The 20091-nt window shown below is 41.7% G+C and overlaps 3 protein-coding genes across 8 annotated transcripts in view; 2 read left to right on the forward strand and 1 right to left on the reverse strand.

Moving 5' to 3' along the window:
• Nucleotides 1–20091, reverse strand: part of LOC134215807 (post-GPI attachment to proteins factor 2-like) — a 405279-nt gene that overhangs the window by 150907 nt on the left and 234281 nt on the right. The gene's annotated exons all lie outside the window — the stretch shown is intronic.
• The window catches only part of LOC134207723 (histone deacetylase 6), a 287433-nt gene that overhangs the window by 63033 nt on the left and 204309 nt on the right, over nucleotides 1–20091 (forward strand). The gene's annotated exons all lie outside the window — the stretch shown is intronic.
• On the forward strand, nucleotides 567–2192 carry LOC134215770 (glutathione S-transferase theta-3-like). The gene is made up of 3 exons (XM_062694893.1): nucleotides 567–842; nucleotides 1137–1562; nucleotides 1621–2192. The coding sequence occupies exons 1-3, from the start codon at nucleotides 719–721 to the stop codon at nucleotides 1752–1754; spliced, it is 684 nt and encodes a 227-aa protein (XP_062550877.1). The 5' UTR covers nucleotides 567–718; the 3' UTR covers nucleotides 1755–2192.

The following is a 20091-nucleotide window of genomic DNA, read 5'->3' on the forward strand; positions in this document are numbered from 1 at the left end:
CCCAGCATTTGCCGTGCCGTGCTAGCCTACGTCAAATCAACGAAAAACATGGAGGTCCCAGTCTTCGACAGCAACCTAAATCTAGAGCTCAAACATAAGAGTGCTCCGTTCTTTGAGCACCTTTCGCTGATCTTTAATGAGTATCTCCGTCTCAGGTAATTCTCATCGTCCTGGAAGGCAGTCAAAGTAATCTCCATCCAGTGTTGCCAAACAGATTTTTCTTTAATGATACAGATGTTAATTTCGGAAGTAGTTACATATCAGGTTTTCATTTTCGTTTCAAAGCATCTGAGACTGTAATACACATGAATTTATGGAAGTATTGAAAGAAAACGAGTATCTTACGTGATCATACTGACTGCATATAAATCAAATTAATTGATTTATTAATAATGCAAATCGATAGCTATATAAAATCCAAAGCAGTAACTATTTCTAATGCCCTATCCCTCTCCAAGTGATTGAAACAAACACGTGCGTCACTCGCCGCACACACGGCTACATCTCTATCAGCTGATCGCGGTTTGCGTATTCTCGTTTCTTTCGCCAGCTTAGTTGAGTGAGGAGACGCCAAGCAAGCACATACCTACCTTAATATGTTTTCGACCTAATTCTCCTATCGTAAAAAGTGCGTTCTCCATTCGAATCCGTGTGAATCTTTGCCTCCACCGAAATTAAGTGCATTTTCAAAGTGTTATCTTATATCGGATCCACTGCTATGGCATCCGGTCGCAACATTCGCTTCTACTACGACCTGATATCGCAACCTTGCCGAGCTCTGTACATTTTCCTTGAACAGAACAAAATACCCCATCAAAAGTGTCCCATTGCGCTGCGAAAATGTGAGTGCCCTCGAAACTAAGCCGAACTGTCAATGCCATTTTGCTCTCCCTCTCCGTAAACACGTGCGTTCGCACACAGCCTCGGTCGCATGTGCGTAAATGTATCAAGTTCAAAGTCGTTCAAACCCTATAATCAATCTGATTGGCCTTTCTCTGAGACGTTGTTTACGCGTAGAGGCACGCGAAGGATGAATTGAAAGTTCTAAATGGACCGTCAATTTATTTTCATCATGTTGTTTTCGATAATAAATTGAATGCAAACTGTGATTTTTTTCCCTATATCTGCAATTGTAGGGGAACACTCGGCGCCAGAATATATGCAAAATGTGAATCGTTTCGGCAAGGTGCCCGCCATTGTGACGGAAAATAACTTCAAACTGGCAGAAAGCATTGCCATCTTGCGATATTTGACGCGGGAATTTTCTGTCCCGGACCATTGGTATCCGCGGGACAGCCGGAGGAGGGCCCGGGTCGACGAATACCTGGAGTGGCAGCACTCGAACACTCGGTTGCATTGTGCCAGCTATGTGCGCTACGTATGGCGAGGGCCTTTGCGGGGGGAAGCCGTGGAACCAAAAGTTGCCAAGCGGTTGCAAGCGGAGATGATCGGATGTTTGGATTTTATCGAGTCGAACGTGTTGCAGCGGGACATGCGGTTCATAGCAGGCGATGATATCACGATTGCCGATCTGGTGGCAGCCTGTGAGATCGAACAGCCAAGTGGGTGCAATTTGAATTGAGGAAGTTGTTTCACTAGGATAATTTTTATACTTTTTAGAACTAACCGGATACGATGCACGCGTGGATCGACCAAAGCTGACGGCTTGGATACAAAGAGTGAAGGAGTACACCCAACCGGACTATAACGAAGCGCACAAGATTCTGCACAAGTTTGCGCCGGTAGCGGCGTGAACGATGTCGAAAAAAGTATTTAGTGAAATCCACCGAGCATAAATGTGAATATCCTAGGGGGAAGTGATGCAAAGTTCTTCCAAGCTAGATAATTTTAATGCAGTCATCGCAACAAGTGTCAAAACACACGAGTTACATTTGGGTTCCGTTTGATTCTTATGTACACGGTCAACGCGACCTAAGCGGGGGGTCTTGCCTACTTAGAAGCTAGTTGTGTCAATTTAGATCTGCTTATTTCTTCCCTAGCCAATATTTATATGTATTTGTGATTTATGTCTATTTTGTAAATAGTTATAAACTATTAAGTCCGAAGTACTTGGCTAATTGGGTGTACATGAAGAATATAGCAAGAATTATTCTTGTTTTTCAAACTATTTACACCCAAATTGCTAACTAATCCGGTAATGCGAAATGTGTATTATGAAATATAATGCTTAGTCAATTCAAAAACGTTTTTTGCTCATTATCCACATACCCTTGTTCAGTTCTTCTAGAACAAACTCGCATCAAACAGTTCCTATTTTGAAATTTCTTTAGCTAACTTTTCAGCTTGCTGCAGAAGTCTACGGTACTTTTTTGATCAATACTTTCTTTATTGAGGAGGCTCATATGCCGACATTAAAATGGACAACAAGAGGAAGGCTTGCTTGAGGGACTATAACAGGAGAGGAGATGAGCAGACAATGGTTATAGTCTAACTAACATTAGCAACTTTGTTGAACGGTTCTGAAGATATTTTATAAGCCCTGAATCTATAAGCGCCACGATGCTTCATTCCAGTTTGTTACAGCTGCGCATGAAGGCAGGGGCGCTCCGAGCATAGGGTGACCATTAGGGTGGCTCAGATTAGTATGGGAAAAACTTTTTTCAACTTTTTTGATGGGCCGCCCTCTTATTCGGTTCTATTTGATGCCCTGATGCTCTGGACAAAATTTCAGCCAAATCGGCCAACGTTTGGGCGGTGCTAAACTCGTTGGAAGTTTATATGCAAAAATGTATGCAGAAACATCCAAAAACAGTGAATTGCAGTTGGACGGCACAACTTACGATGAAGAATTATGATACTCATTCAGATCTTGAAGAATTTAATACAGAATGGTATGCAGAAAACCGCGAGAAGATTAGAGTTTGCCCGGCTAAGTTATCAGCATTTCTCTGAAGTGGGGTTTGAGCAAATTTCGTTTCTTTTACCTTTGAAAAGAAATAAATTCACCCCTACAACACTCCAGTAAAATGCTAATATCTTTGCCTAATAAGCTCTAATCTTCTCGCGGTTTTCAGCATAACATTCTGTATTTAATTCTACAAAAGCTGAATGAGTATCATGATTCTTGATCGTAAATTGTGCCGTCCAACTGCAAATCACTGTTTTTGGGTGTTTCTGCATACATTTTTCCATATAAACTTCCAACGAGTTTAGCACCGCCCAAACTTTGACCGATTTGGCTGAAATTTTGTCCAGAGCATCAGGGCATCAAATAGAACCGATTAAAAGGGCGGCCCATCAAAAAATTTGAAAAAGAGCTTTTTGAGCCACCCTAGTGACCATATGGTATCATAAAGGAGGACATGTCCTCCTTTTTCATTAAAAATCAAATGTCCTCCTTTTGCGCTAAAATGTCCTCCCTTTCGGAAATTTTGAGAAAACAGTTGCATGAATGTGGGAGAATCGGATAGCCCCTCGGCAAAAATGTTCGAAAAAGGACAGTTCTGATCAAGCCACCGTACTGGTGACCACGTATGTGCGTGTTATTATTCAATTACTTTAAATAAAGATATCAAGCATAATTTTTCATAACGACGTATGTAACAAATATGAGGATTCGAGAAATCCTTTGCTGAAAGTTGGCAAAACTTTTTCTAAAACTGTTTTAAAACTAAATCTTTTTTCAATACTTTTTTCCGCTGGCATGCATCATTACAAGACACGTAATAAGCGTGCTTCACAGTAAAGCTCAGTTCATTCAAATTCATTGTGAAAAACGATAAAATTGTACATACACCGGTATGCTACACGTACGTCGGTGTACATTGGTCGGTTTTCCATAGTGCACGATTGACGCAACTGCAGTTTTGTTTTGTTTTGATTTTTTTTGTTACATAGGTCGCTCTTAGTTCCCATATGTTAAAGCGACGTATGTAACAGTGAGACTTCAAAAATAGAAATTTTTACATACGTCGATTCGCAAAAAGATTAAATTAAAGAATTTTTAGATCTAAAATCAGTAAAATCGATGCGTATTATATAAAGCCGCGTATGATTGTCACGTTGTATTAAAAACCCCGTTTTGTTTACTTTTGTTACATACGTCGTTATGAAAAATTATGCTTGATATGATTTTGTTATTCTCTCAACTCTAAACCGTTCCGTTCTACATGGGGGCTCGTCCGGGATGGAGAGTTGTTGAGACAGTGCGCTGTAATTGAAGTGTGATTAAAATAATTCGCGAATACGAAGTCGCGAATCACAAGTGAAACGAGGAGAATCGGTCGATTCAAGATGGAGGGCGACGTTGCAATTTTGTGCGACACGTTCACCAAGCTTGGCATACAACGAGAGTGCGAAAAACGAGGATTGCCGATGACGGGAAATAAAACGACCATGGCGAAACGGATCATCACTCACGACAAGACGATGGCTGAAAACGAAGATGCTTCTGAAGCTAACGACGCGGCGCAAGGTCGCAATCACCACGACGAGGATGTAAAAGTTGGAAACGATGAACGACGCGCCGACGACGAATTTTTTACACCAGCGGCGATTAGAAAGAGAGAAACATCTACACCGAAGAGAATTCCACTCGCACAACAGGAGCAGCGACCATACTCATTCCGTGATGTCGAGGACAGCATCGAAGCGTTTGGTGCAGACGACGGACAGGATGTGAAAATTTGGATGAACCAGTTCGAAGCTATGTCGAAAATAGCATTCTGGAATGACGAGCAGAAGATGTTTATGTGCAGGAAAAGTTGGTCGGAACGGCACGGAGATTCGTATTTTCCCAGCGCAACTTGACAACATTCTCGAAGCTAAAGACTGCCCTTGTTCGTGAATTTTCTCCTTTTGTACGGGCAAGCGATGTCCACCGTGTGTTGGCAGGACGTAAGAAGAAGTTGACGGAATCGACGCGAGACTATGTGTACGAAATGCAACGAATTGCCCTCGCGATCGATTTAGATGAGCCTAGCATCTGTGAGTACATCGTCGACGGAATAACGGATGACGAATTCCATCGATCCCTTCTGTACGAAGCCAGCACTATCCGTGAGTTGAAAGAGAAGTTGCTCAATTTCGAGAAAGTACAGCGGAAAGCGGAACGCAAATCGAAGCCTGACGACGGCGTCTGCCGAAAGAAAGAGCGCACAAAATCAGAATCAACGAAGAGCGACAAGTTCGACGCGAAGCGCAATTGCTTCAACTGCGGTGAAGCTACACGTAAAAAAATTTAATGTTGTTTATTATTAATATTTCTAATACTTTTTTGCCAAAGCAGGCGCTTAATGACATGTATAAGAAAAAACTTATACATCGCATTAGTCACATACATTCGGAAACTTATACTTTTCATTAACTTATGAATGTTATTAGCTTTTTGATATGGGATCATTCATTAGGTGGCATAATGAAGAGTATAAGTATTTTCGAATGGTTTTTTGCCATAACATATAAGGTTATTTTTTTACGTGTACTCACGTAGCAAACGAGTGCCCACAAAAAAGTAACGGACCGAAATGTTTTTGTTGTAACTTGTTCGGTCATCTGTCAAAAGATTGCAGCAAAAAGAAGGAGAAAAAGGAGAGTGACAAAAAAGTGGTATCCAAAGTGAATGTGGTGCAAGCCGACGGCAAACCTTGTTTGACAATAAAGTTGTTCGGTCGCAACTTTTCCGCGATAATCGATACCGGGAGTGAAATTTCGTTGATTCGGCGGGATTTGTGGACGGATTTACCGGAATCCTGTCCACCGTTAAGAAAATCATCGATGAAAGTACGCGGCTACGGTGGCAAAGTGAACATGGTTTGCGGTGAAACAGATCTCGACGCCAAAATTGAACATGAGAATTACTCTATGCGTTTTTATGTCGTGCCGGTCGACGCCATCGACATGCAGCTGTTGATTGGAATGGATTTCCTAAACAGTGTTGATTATTCGATTACTCCCGACGGTGCGCGTGTGAAAAAGTTTTCAACAAAAGTCGGAGATCAAGAGCCGTGTGATGCCAAATGGATCCGTCGTGTGGGGTACATTGGTGAACACGAAATTTCGGTACCGTACAAATACCGCGAAAAAGTTTTGGAATTAGTTGAGAACTACAAGTCGAGTGAGTCGGCGGTTGCAGCCAATGAATTATCGATTAAACTAAAGGATAACGTTGTCGTGTGCGAAAATCCACGTCGCTTGGCGCAGTTGGAAAAGGAAGTGGTGAAGAGACAAATCAGTGAATGGATGGATAGTGGCATAGTACAGCCATCCGAAAGCGAATATGCAAGTCCGGTTGTGGTTGTTCCGAAGAAGGACGGATCGTACCGTGTTTGTATCGATTACCGCGAACTGAACAAAAAAGTGGTGCGCGACAAGTTTCCGATGCCCAACGTAGAGGAGCAAATCGATCAGCTTTCGGGGAGCTCGCGTTTACACGACGCTCGATCTGAAGAATTCGTACTTCCATATACCAGTGGATGAAAATAGTCGCAAGTACACCGCGTTCGTGACGAGTGACGGACAATATGAATTCCTTCGAGCACCGTTTGGATTGTGCACCAGTGGTAACGCGTTCAATCGATTCATCACCACGGTGTTCAAAGATTTGATTAATGACGGGTCGATTATGGCATTCGTGGACGACGTCATCATTCCGTCAGGTGATGAAAACCAAGGATTAGAAGTGTTGAAACGTGTACTGGAAGTGGCTAAGAAGGCTGGATTGCAGTTTAATTGGAAGTGTGCTTTCCTGCAACGTCGAGTGGAACATCTCGGTTACACAATTTACGATGGTCGTGTGGAACCGGCCCCAGCGAAGGTCGAGAAATTGTTGCGTTTCCCGCAGCCGACAACAGCGAAGCAACTGCAACGGTTTTATGGACTAGCCAGCTACTTCAGGAAGTTTGTTCCGGCGTTCGCAAGTATAACGCGTCCGCTTTCAGGTATGTTGAAAAAGGGAAGTTTATTTCAGTTCGATGACGATGCAGTGTATTCCTTCAACCACGTTAAGGAAATTTTGGCTAGCTTCCCAGTATTGCGTATTTTTCACCCTGATGGCGACGTAGAAGTTCATACCGATGCCAGCAAGGAAGCGTTGGCTGGTATTCTGATGCAAAAAGCAAAGGACGATGGGAAATTCCACCCCTGCTATTACTACAGTCGATTAACCAATGGTTCTGAAAAGAATTATCATTCCTACGAGTTGGAAACGTTGGCTGCTGTCGAATCCATTAGAAAGTTCCGCTGTTACCTACTTGGACGGAAATTCAAAATCATTACGGACTGTATGGCCTTCAAAGATTCGATATCCAAGAAGAAGCTTAACCCACGTATTGCAAGATGGGTCGTGGATCTCGCTGAGTTCGACTATGAGGTTGAACATCGCCGTGGAGATAAGATGCCCCATGTTGATGCTCTGTCCAGAGCAAGTGTAATGGTCATATCTGCACCAATTGTCGCCAAGGTTCGTGCGGCACAGAAGGACGATGAAGAAGCGATGACGATTCTATCTAGTTTGGAGCAAGGAGATAAGGTAGATGACTACTCTGTGGACAATGGTATCTTGTACAAAGGTGATGGAGAGTCAAAAAGGATCTATGTTCCAGAGTCAATGGAGACAGAGATAATTCGGTCGGCACATGAAAGAGGACATTTCGGGGTCAAGAAAGTGAAGGAAAGGATCATCGCGGATTACTACATACTGGGACTTGAAGACAAAATCAAACGGTGTATAGCTACCTGTGTTGCTTGCATTGTTAGTGAGAAGAAACGGGGAAAGCTTGAGGGGGAACTGCACCCCATCCCGAAAGGTGATGTTCCTTTAGACACCTTTCATGTCGACCACCTAGGACCCATGCCATCTACAAGGAAGTCCTACAACTATATCTTGACCGTTATTGACGCCTTTACAAAGTTCGTATGGCTGTTCCCCACGAAGTCAACAACCGCAGAAGAAATGATAAAGAAGTTACGTGTTATCACCGATACCTTCGGTAATCCAAGAAGAATCGTTTCTGATCGAGGGGCCGCATTTACGTCGGGCTTGTTCACTAAGTTCTGCGAAGATGAAAACGTTGAGTTACATAAGATCGTTACTGGAGTGCCTCGTGGCAATGGACAAGTGGAACGTGTCCATCGAATCATTATTCCGATGATCACCAAGATGTCCATCGACAAACCGGAAGAATGGTTTAAGCATGTAAGTGACGTTCAGAAGTACTTAAACAACAGTTGGCAAAGAGCGATTAACATGACACCTTTCGAACTACTGATTGGCGTGAAGATGCGAACGAAAGAAGACCTCATCCTACATGAATTACTGCGGAAAGAGATTCAAAAGTGTTTTGAAGAAGAACGGAGCGAGTTGCGGAGTATAGCGCAGAAGAACATCCAGAAGATACAAGAAGAGAACCAGAAGTATTATGATCTTCGCCGTAAGTCAACGGTGAAATACAAAGTTGAAGATCTGGTGGCGATACCGAAGACCCAGTTCGGTGTGGGCCTGAAAGTTAAACCGAAATTCTTTGGGCCGTATGAAATAACTGAAGCTCTACCCAACGACCGTTATGAAGTGCTCAAGGCCTGTGACGAAGCCGATGGACCTAGGAAGACGACTACTGCTGGTGACTGCATTAAACCATGGACACTTCCGGGTCGAAAGTAGTGTCAGGAAAGGCCGTGTGGGAGAATCAGGTGTAGCCCTCGGCAAAAATGTTCGAAAAAGGACAGTTCTGATCAAGCCACCGTACTGGTGACCACGTATGTGCGTGTTATTATTCAATTACTTTAAATAAAGATATGATTTTGTTATTCTCTCAACTCTAAACCGTTCCGTTCTACATGAATATCAATTTCTGAAGAAATTATAGTTATACAAGCAATAATACAACATAAGTCCATTCTGTAACAAACCGTTGCACACGTTTGCATTTATGGTTTCAATTCCGAAACATTTTCCATGATCTTTTGGTATAAAATTAATGTAAATATCGGAAACAAAATGCGTGAATTACGGTTATAAAGGTGTCAAAAATATAAGCAAAATCGGAATTTTGAGAAATTGATTACGAAGAAAGAATGCAAATGCTTCTCAAACATTTTCTAACTTTCATAAAGAACGACAGAGAAAATAATTCATACATGCAGTGCCCTGTATGTGAGGCAAAGAACAGCCGCCATGCCATGCCAAGAATGGAATAGAAATACCTAAAACTAATCTGAACAGTTTTGGGTTACTTCAATCCTGGGTGGTGCGGATAGAATCAATTTGCTTGTCAAACTTGTGCCGGAGCCAAACATTGAAGATTGTGGTTATGTTCGTTTTAAATCTTATATTGAAAAGTATTGTTGTGACATATTTGGAAATAAAAATAAATTATAATGGGGATTCTCGGCAACCTCCTTGCTTTTGTATGGAACTTAGTAGACTCTGACATCCAGCAAATGCGTTCGAGGACACGTTCTCATTCCGCTGGTTAGGGGACTAACCCATCCATAATAAAAAGATTGTGGAAGCTCTCGGAGTCTCCATTGATCGGAGACTCTCGTTCCTTTCGTACTTCCGCGAACTTCCGCTGGAGAATACAAGATCCCTCTTCTAGCTGAAGGGGGACGGAATCGACACACTACCCTAGTAGCACAATTCCGATCAATTTTGTAGCAGCAACTCCAATGTGACTAGATTTAGTCGTATATAAGTCACAACTACTAATATATGACAAGTGTGCTACCTGGGTACGGCCTGCGGTGAATATAAATAGTTTGCAATTTCCGCAGGGGATGACAATTCCGTGGCTCTTAGACGGTCGGTGGTTGAGCCACAGATATTTCCACAACTATGAACACAGTTTTACGGATGGGTGAAGTCGGCATTGGGGTCACTGGGACCGGTTTCACTATCTCGGACCGCCTCCCAGATATGTGCTGCATTTTTTCGGCTGAAGCAGCCACGGCGCCGTATTCTACCCGACCAGGGAGCCCATCCTCGTACTTTTAGACTCTGCCAGCGCCATCTCCACATTCCAGAGTTATAAGCCTAAGCACAACAGGATCCAAAAGCATCTTAGCGAACACGCTCTCGAACACAACCTTTCTTAGATCCTGGGGCACTGCGGAGTGCCTGGCAACAACAAGGCAGATCTCCTTGCCGAAGTCGGACCTCAGGGCCAACATCCGTCCGTCCCGTTTGGTGATGTCAAAACCTGCATGAAGAAAATCATTTGAGAAAACTGGGAAAAACTGGACAACTACATCCGTTTACCTCCGGAAAATTAAAGGGACCACATCGGCGTGGACATATGTTCCCTATTTTAACAGCAGATCATCTCGCGGCTCCGAATCGGACACAGGCGGCCCTTGCATAATTTCGGCAGGAGCCCTTTCTGTACTATCTGCAATGTCTGTGACGTTAGCAACTCTGAGGTGCATTTTGTCAGCGGATGCTTGTAAAATCAAGTTCTTCCATTCAAGTGTCCAAGTTCACCTTCGAATTATTTATAAAATCTTTATGAGGTTTGTACAATTATTTCAAAAAATATACATTTAAGCATATTCCAGGCTTACTTCTAGAATTCCTAACTAAAATTCCGGGGTCCTCAGAAAAATTGATTCGAATTTCTTTGGTGTTGTTCTTTCAGGATTCCCTATCATCGGAGATTCTCAGGTTTTCATGATTTTTTTCTGCTTTGGTTTTTCTCCAAAGATAACAAATGTCTGTAAAAGTCTGTAACATCAATCAAAAGTCTGTATAATGTCTGTAATCTGCATGATGTCTGTATACTTACTTACTTATGGATCCTGTACACCTCCGGTGGTGCAAAGGGCCGGCTTGAAAGATCTCCATCCTAAGCGTTGCCCGGCTATCGCTTTAACCTGTTGCCAGGTTAGATTTCGGTCGACTTCTTTTATTTCTTTATTGAGGCTTCTCCGCCATCCGCTGGGTTCCAGTCTAATGCTTTTTTACAGATTTCGTTTCCGCCCCTACGTAGAGTGTGACCGACCCAGCCCCACTTTCGATCCCGAATTTCTGTTGCTATCGGCCTCTGGTGACAACGATGATGGAGCTCGTTGTTTGAGATTCAGTTGTGAGGCCACCAGGCCCGAATTATATACCGCAGTAAGGGTATGCGATAACACACTTTTTCCTAACGAAACGAAACGAAACGAAATTTAAAATGTTTATGTTGATTCGGATCGAAACGAAATATGGATTTACTTTCGAAACTTCGAAACGAAACGAAATCAAGGTTCATTTGATTCGAAATTTTTCGAAACGAAACGAAATTTCAATTTTTTTCCGCGGAATTTTGATTGAATTGGTTTCACATTATGTACTCAATTCGGATTTCACTTTTTTTCAGTCTATTATAATAACAGAAGAGGCAGTCTGTGATAAATCACCGCATTCTCGCCGTATATACCATTGGCGATAAGGCAATAACCCAGCATTTATGCCGCTTTCATATCAGAGAGTATAAAAAAATATAGAAATTGTGGGATTTTTCATATACGGATTCAAATTTCGTTTAAAATCTTAGTTCACTTAAGAATAATGTAATAATGAATAATGGTTTTATAGTATTGAGCTAATTCAAAATCAGAAAATTAATGCTTAATTTATTTTTTTATTTAGTGGGATACTCAATTATGTATCCACATCTGAGTGCGAGTTGGCTCTTGTTTCGGACGGCAGAACGATCGCGCGATGTGCCGAAATTTTGTGTTTTGCATTGCGCGGCCGGTAAATAATAAAGTTAATTAGTTCAGTGCGAGTTGGCTCTTGTTTCGGACGGCAGAACGATCGCGCGAAAGATTTGTAAAATCCAGGTTATTTTGTCCTCCTTTGGACGGTTCGTAAGTAAATTGATGAATATATTTTATTATTTTTTCAGCATATACTGTTATTGACAAACGCTCTATATTGTCGAATAGAGCTCCCTATTATTCACCTTTCCCACTAACACAAATTTTCCTTCCCGAAACATCTATGAAGGTAGTATGGGTTCCCTGCATCTTCACTAGTAGATGTTGAACTAACATTCCTTCCCTTCCTTCCGTGATTGTAAGGACGTGGCCAGGTATACAACTGCTACTGTATAGGAAAAGGTACTAATCCCAAGTACCAATTTGCGACAATATACAGTAGATTGCTCAATTGAGCATTGTATAGCCACCCACGATTTGTACAATCACATATGCTATGCTATGCTACTCAATTATGTATCCACATCTGTCAGGCGCATACACAGATAGATAATTGATATTTGAAAAGTGCGTAACAGCCAAAACTTATTCCTTCTTATTATTCGTCTACATATATATATAGCTTACATTTGCTCACTAGAAGAATGCTGTGCACCTTTCTAAAATGCACAAAGATATGTACTTCAGATTGAATTGCACAGACCCATAGTCTTATATACAATCAGCACGGCGAACTGAGCTATTCTCTGTGTGTCCTTGGCATATGAGAACAGCTGTTTTAGTCAGTATGACCTAAAAGCAATCATAAGTAAAGAACTTTCAGCAATTTTAATGATATTTCAACCCGCCCTGGATTTTTTTGCTAATTCCATTCGAAAATCTAGAAATGTCCACAAATCTTCAATGTTCATTACATATTGTGGAAATAGTCAAAGAAGAGCTTAGCTTGATTAACTGTACACATAGTAATTGCTAATCATGATTGTCCGAAAAACAGCAAATATGCACAGCTCACCAATTAAATAATATTCTTGGGATACAAAAAAGCTATTCTTATTGTATACTTGCTTCGGAGTTTCCAAACCATGACCAATAACGATGCTAGTCACGTCCAGTCAATTTAGGATTAGGAGAGGAAAATTAGTTTAACACTCATTGTTATAAACCAGCGGTTCTCAACCAATTTCTTGAGAGGTACCCTTCGAACTTTTGCATTAATTGAGATCAGGGTAGAAATATTTCACAGTCAATGCAGTGAAAAACATGGATCTCAGTAAAATCTGCTGTCGCCTTCATCACCGCCGTGGTGAGTGCGACTGGGTGCAGCCGAAAAATCATTTCCAACACCGACTATTCAATTTCGCATACAGCCACTCACAAGTCGCTCTGACATGCTGCTCAGTTCGCGCCTTACCGTATGACTGTGAGTGGCCCATTTAAGGTGAAGGTGGGTTGAGTACCAAAACAAAGCTTTGATAGTATTGGTACAGTAAAAACTGTCATATACTGTAGTAGTATTGGTGTCGTATTTATAAAAAACAAAGAAAATTAGTAGGGTGGTTCAAAAAACGACCCAGCAGCATCACGCTCACTCGATTCCGTCCCATGCTCCGAGTGTCCTAAAACAACCGATTTGAACAAAAACTGGTTGAGCGCAAGCCGGTTCAAGTTTGTATGAAAACTAGAATGGGAAACTAAACCTTTTATTACACTGATTACGGCTCTTTCCCTCCAAACGCTGGCGAAAAGAGAACCCACATTGCTGAAAGCAACATATCAGAGACTTCAGTGAACGAAAACCGCACTGCAGGAAAGATCCATTGATTACGTAACGCAAATATAGCATTTTATACTCACCCTTATGTCACACTTTTTGTATGAAGTATCTGCCCCTGGTACGATAGTGTAGACTAGACTAGACTAGAAGTATCTGCCCCTGATGCGATAGATATCACAGACAAATTCTGGGTATTTTGTTGAATTGCACGTTTCACTGATGCCTTCTGAGAAGCCTAATTATCATGCGAAAGAATCGCAACCTCGATTAAAATCGACTCCCAACTATTGGAACGACCATTCAATATGGATTGTCTATGGAGTTGAAGCTCTTAAATATTTCATCCCGTCATATGGTCTCCCCCCTCGCCATCGCCCAATGACGGAGTGCCAGAATCAGAATAATTCAACCTCGCCATATCAACTGTCATACAAACCTGAAACGACCTGCGCACGGTAAGCCTATTCAAACCAGCCCAAACCATTGGATGACACCCAAATTATAAATCATAATCAACTGAGCGTGGCGAAGCAAAATTATTTTTTGAGCCACCCTACTTATTAGTTTGCTGCTGCCGGTGCCGGTGCACCGCGGTGTTTACATTCGCTCCGCGATCAGTTTTTAATCGTTTTTTTTCGGGCAAATCTATCAGTTTATACTATGTTTTCGGTTCAAATAAGTGACTGATTTCAAAAAGTGGTGTTCAATTTGCATTCTATCAACATTTCGGGCTGCTCATGTGCGGAGAAGTGAGTAAAAACTTGATTATTCCAATGCCCTTTGAGAAGAAGTGAAGTGTAGTGATGAACCCAACAAATCGCGGACGGCTATTAAATTGGCACGAAACTGCTAATTTATGCTACAATTCGAGCCGGAATACATTGGATTCATTGAAGAAACATGTTCATTATTACGGGAAGTAAGGAAATATGCTGTGAACAGGTTAGTAATTTGAATAATTAACTTTTATTAGATGCTGTTCGATGCATTCGAATGTTGGTGGGAGAGGAGTGCGGGAGGTGTGGGGTTGGCCCGTGGAAGGTCCGGTGCCATATTGGCTGCCATCTTGGTACTCTTCCAACTATGTCCTTAAAAGCGTGGTGAATTTTTTCAATTTGCTGGGTGAATGTGTACATTTTGCTGTGGTAAATTTCATCTTCGCGGCGCTGTGGGTGATGTGAGTTCTGTTGTTTACTTTTCTGCCTCTCCGGGAATGTGAGGTTGATTTCAAAGCAGGAAGAAAATAAAAAAATGATATAAAAAAACATCACCTTCATCCAGTGCTGCCGAATATTTACAACCCTGATTGAGATACCTCTATGATTTTTTTGCTGTAAATGAAAATTGTCGTAGCTCTTCAAGTATATCAAAAATTAACCTGAAATCTAACGAAATATATGGCTCTCCATAAACTGTTCTGAAATTTTCATTTTTTAAAACTTCCCGATTAAAATTGAGTTCTTACATCAGGGGACAGACTGTAGGAAATGTTTTGACTATTGAAGGCCTCCGAGCCTCTTGAAAGGTGGCTTCCTAACCTCTTGAAAGGAGGCTTCCGAGCCTCTTGAAAGGAGGCTTCCGAGCCTCTTGAAAGGAGGCTTCCGAGCCTCTTGAAAGGAGGCTTCCGAGCATCTTGAAAGGAGGCTTCCGAGCCTCTTGAAAGGAGGCTTCCGAGCCTTTTAAACACGACCTTCCTTCTGCCAAGCTCCCGTATGAAGGGGGAGGGAAGAATATCAGTGTGGAAGCTGATATATCTCCACTGGCAAAAGGAAGGTGTGATATGTGCCATCACAAATATTGCCCTCCGCTCGCTTTCAAATCGACTTCTATAAAAACATTATTTATGCCTGCCGTATCCTAACGGAACTATCAATTCTATACTTTCGCCTCTAATTCTATCATGAACACGTACGTCCAAGTTTGGAAGATGATATTAGCATTTTCATATCATTGTAATTCATCCGCCATTAAGCATTTCGTCCGAGGTACCCCCTGGGCCCGGCGAAAGTACCCTCAGGGGTACATATACCCCAGGTTGAGAACCGCTGGTATACAAGACCGAGGAATGCTCTGCATCTCCGTGAGCGCTACGGGAAAGGAATCGTTGGTTAGTAGAGAAGGTAATTCATGTGAAGCCCCTAGGTAAGCGACTGAATATTTATTGTAAACAAAGTTATTTTGAAAACATGAAGACGAAAACTCTGTTTCAAATCAATCCAACACAATTCAATGTGCTTCGTTTAATAAGCTTCTACAATACGATTGATTCCGCACTAAATAATTCTGTGCTCTTCGCTGCAGACATTAGTTTTATAACTTCGCGTTCTCCCACACTAGATGGCGTGATCAGCATCTACAAGATGCCGTTCCATGACCAGCAGCAACACGATCGATTCCGCATTTATATTGTACAAATAGTAAAAAATATCACAAAATATAAATTTGAAACTTGGAAACACAAACACATTCGTTTTATAGAAGAAAACTATATACGTATTGTCGACTAATAATGGGGTTATGTACATGGGCGTAGCCAAGGGGGGGCAGGGGGGGGCCGTCGCCCCCCCCTGAATTATTGAACGAGTACTGAAATGAATTCCTTCACACATGTGCACTTCACGATCCAATCATATACAGAAATACGTGCCCCCTTGTCATAGGACGAGTTTGTACAATCCCATTGAAATTCCACCACTTAATTGTATCTTGACAGATACGTATTTCGACCTCAACAGTAAGGCCGTCTTCAGTGTCTCGTACTTGACTCGTCTCGACTTGACCCTCTTAACGAGAGAAAAAAGTGGTTGAAATTCAAAAAATTGCCAAAACTTATTAGGGCATCCAGGATCCATAATATTTGAAAGTTCAAAACAACTCGAAACATTTCTGGCTCAAAAATTCTCCTTGAAATCCTTATAGAAGCTCCCCTAGGAACTTCTAAATTCCTCCGGAAAGTTATCCACAAATTCCTCTGAAAATCGTTCGAAAATCCTTCTCATGTAATTGTAATTCCTCATTATCTTGAAATCCCCCACTATTTTTTTTAGGAAATCCACGAGGAAATTCCTTGAAGATATCTTTTCTTCTCTCCCAGATTTCCTTCTAGACATTTCTTCGGCTATTCTCTCTTCAGGAAGAATCCGGCATTTCCTTCAGGCATGCATTCGAGAGTTCCGTCAAGAATACATGTTACATTTCGCACCTCATTGCATAATACTCAACCCTAGCTATACATCAACCAATTTAGATGTGTAAGGAATAACAACAAAACCTCTTGTTTAGCGAGTGTGGAGGTTCTGTTGGCAAGGAGGCAATCGGCTTCAGACAAATCACCGAAATTGTGAGTTATACATTATTTCTAATTATGTAAATAACTATCAATAAATATATTATTTCAGCTTTTTAGCTAATGAATTACAAATATGTATTTTATTTGCTGTAAGCATCTGTGCGAAGCCACCAGCCAATAGCTCCCGCAACAATACATACGGAATTTCTTCCCAAAACTCTACCAGAAGTTTCTTCAAAAATGTCTTACGGAAATCCTCCGATTTAGCTCCATAATTTCACTTGTAAATCTATAAAAAATTCCTTCGGAAATTCTTCTAGGAACTTCTCGGGGCATTCCTCTCGGAACACTTCCAGGAAATCTTCCGGGAATACCTCCAAACATTCAATAGCGAAATCATCTAGCATTCCAATCTGGAATTCTTTTGGCAATTACTTCAGAATATCCTTCAAGAAATCCTCTAGAAATATCTTCATGAATTTCTCCTGGATATCGTCCAAGTATTTCCCCAGAAATGCTGACAGGTATTTTTTCGGGAGTTTCTTCAGGTACTTCTCCACGAAATACTCCGGGAGCTTTTCCGCGGAAGTGTACTTGAACTCCTTCCGGACTTCGCTCGGAATTTCCTCGGATATCTGCCAAGAGTTCTTTCAGAAATTTCTTCGGAACAATCCGCAGAGATTTTCTTCAGCAATTAATCTGGGAATACTTTCAGGATTTCATCTGGAAATTTCTGCATTAATTCCTCCTGGTATTTTTCTGGGAATTCATTCAGATATTTTTTCGGAAATTCCTTTAGGAACTTCTCTAAGAACTATTTCAGGACTTCCATGTGGGAATTCCTCCGGGAGTTCTTCCAGGAGTTTTTCCAAGAAATTCTCCGGTAATATCTCTATCTAACTTTACAGGGAATTCCTGGACGATATTTAGCAGGAATTTCACGGGAAATAGGATTTTGGAAGTTCCTTCAGAAATATTTTTTCTCTTCCTCTAGGGTATTCCACCGGATGTTCCTCTGAAGTTCCACCAGTAGTTTCTTCGGGAATTCAATCAGGCTTTCCAGGAATTCATTTAGCATTTATTTAGGCATTTATCTACAAATTCCTCCATAAGTTCCTCGGAGAATTTCTCTGGGAGTTCTTACGGAAATTCCGCCGGGAGAGGACTTTTAAGAATTCTTCCAGGAGTTCCTCCTGGAATTCTTACGGTAGTTCCTTTGGGAGTTCATCCTAGAATTCTTAGAGTTCCTCCAGGATTTCCTACGGAAATTCTTCCTGTAGTTCTTTAATAAATTCCTCCAAAAGTTCCACCGGCAGTTCCTTCGAGAATTCCTCTGATAATTTCTCCGGAAATTCCTATAGAAAATCCCCCGGGAGTTCCTCCGGAAATTACTCTGGGAGTTCCTCCGGGAGTTCCTTTTCAGAGAAACACCCGGAGGAACTGCAGGTGAAACTCCCGGAGGGATTCTCGCTAGAAACTGCTGGTGGATCTCCCGGAGGAATTCCCAAAGGAACTGCCGGAGGAGCTCCTGTAAGATCTCCGTAAGAACTCCCGGAGGAATTTAAGGAGGAACTCCTAGAAGAATTCCCAGAGGACCTCCCGGATGAGCTCCCAGAGAAACTATCGGAAGAACTTCGACAGGAGTTCCCAGCTTAATTTCTGAAGAAAGCCTAAATGATTTCCTGAAAAAATCCTGAATAATTTCCTGGAATAGCTTTTGGTGGAACTCCGGAGGAATTTCCGGAGAAACTCGGATGAATTGCTGGTGGAATTCCCGGAGGAACTCTCGAAGGAATTTTCTTGAAGAATTTCTGAAGAAACTCTCAGGGAGATTTTCAAAGGAACCCTGGGAAACTACCAGAAGCATTCTCGGAAACAAGAGAATTCATTCTCTAGACATATCTCGTCTAGCTGAAACCTTTGTTGGGGTTTGTAGCTGGACCATCATCATCATCAGAGGACCTCCTGAGAATTCCCTAAGGAGCTCGCAGAGAAGATTCTCGGAGGAGCTTCTGGTGGAAAATCTATATAAATTCCTGAAGAAGCCTAAATAAATTCCAATTCTGCTGAAAAATCCCAGAAGAATTTTTAGAGGAACTGCCGATAGAACAACTGGAATAATTCTCGAAGGAAATCCTAGAGAAATTCTTGTGGAAATGCCGGTGGAGCTCCTGGAAGAATTCCAGGAGGAATTTTCGGAGAAACTCTGGAGGATCTCCCAGTGGAAATCTTGAAGTTTCCACCGGAAGTCAATCAAGCTCCACCGACCACACGCTCAAGAAGCCCAACAACCGATCACTCCGAAGCACTCTTCTAGCTTTTTGGAGAAAGCACAATTTATGGATGGAAATGTAAAGATAAACATCAAGAAGTCAGCAAAAGTTGTTTTGATGACTTCGGGCCATTTCATACCAACGTGAATGTTTTGTCAAGTTTGGATTCATTGGATATAAAATGCAATTCTGAAGAACTTATAAGCAATGCACATTCGACATATATGCTATATGGTAGTGGAAGTGCATTATTTCATTTTGAAATAAACTGATACATTAGGTTTGATTTTTATCTGAGAGTAAATCACAACATTAGGAATATCACCTGGCATAAGACGAGTTTGATACTATTCAGATACGTATTTCAACATCAACTGTAAGGTCGTCTTCAGTGTCTCGTACTTGACTGGTACTTGAAGTCCAGTCAAGTACGAGTCGTTGAACACGGCCTTAAAAGTGAGGTCGAAATACGTATCTGTAAAATTTACAACGTGGTGGAATTAATTGCCTTATAAGTTTCTTACACTATTAAAAATCCACACATATTTATTGGCAAAAATCCATAGATTTAACTTATAATGTATATCAGCGCACACATAGCCATTCTCCACGCGAGCTACTAATAAAATATATATCTAAAACAACTTTATGTGTGGTTCTATATCGTTTATATTAGGGTGGAGCTTCCCGTTACGCTGGGATATGGATACTCTGAAGTAGTGCGTAACGGTGTAAATCCGGTCATATCGCCAGGCTCGGTACAACACTGAAGCTGACAATATGACGTCCCTAACCCCGAATCCCAAGGTGTCAGGCGACCCATCCGTGCTGAGGGGATGAATGCCCTGGGGGGTAAAACAATTAGCCAGGCAGTTAACGGAGCCTGTAATGCTGGGTAGACACTCTTCGTGTTGCATTACGGAGTAAGATCTACCACACTGTGCTCTAGTTCTTACTATTCTTGTCAATACTTATGAGTGATGGTCGGAAGAGTATGGAACGACTATAATTTGCTTTTAGATGACCCATTTTTTGCTCCTGTTGGATGGAGTCAATGGAGTAAATTGTAAAAACGTAACTCAACCTTAGGCTGG

The sequence above is a fragment of the Armigeres subalbatus genome, chromosome 1 (genome assembly GCF_024139115.2).
Source record: "Armigeres subalbatus isolate Guangzhou_Male chromosome 1, GZ_Asu_2, whole genome shotgun sequence".
NCBI classification, from domain to species: Eukaryota; Metazoa; Arthropoda; class Insecta; order Diptera; family Culicidae; genus Armigeres; species Armigeres subalbatus.

Coding starts and splice junctions, on each gene's coding strand:
- LOC134215770 (XM_062694893.1), top strand. CDS start 719: ATGGCATCCGGTCGCAACATTCGCTTCTACTACGACCTGATATCGCAA. Junction 843..1,136: donor TCCCATTGCGCTGCGAAAAT/GTGAGTGCCCTC, acceptor CTGCAATTGTAG/GGGAACACTCGGCGCCAGAA. Junction 1,563..1,620: donor CTGTGAGATCGAACAGCCAA/GTGGGTGCAATT, acceptor TATACTTTTTAG/AACTAACCGGATACGATGCA.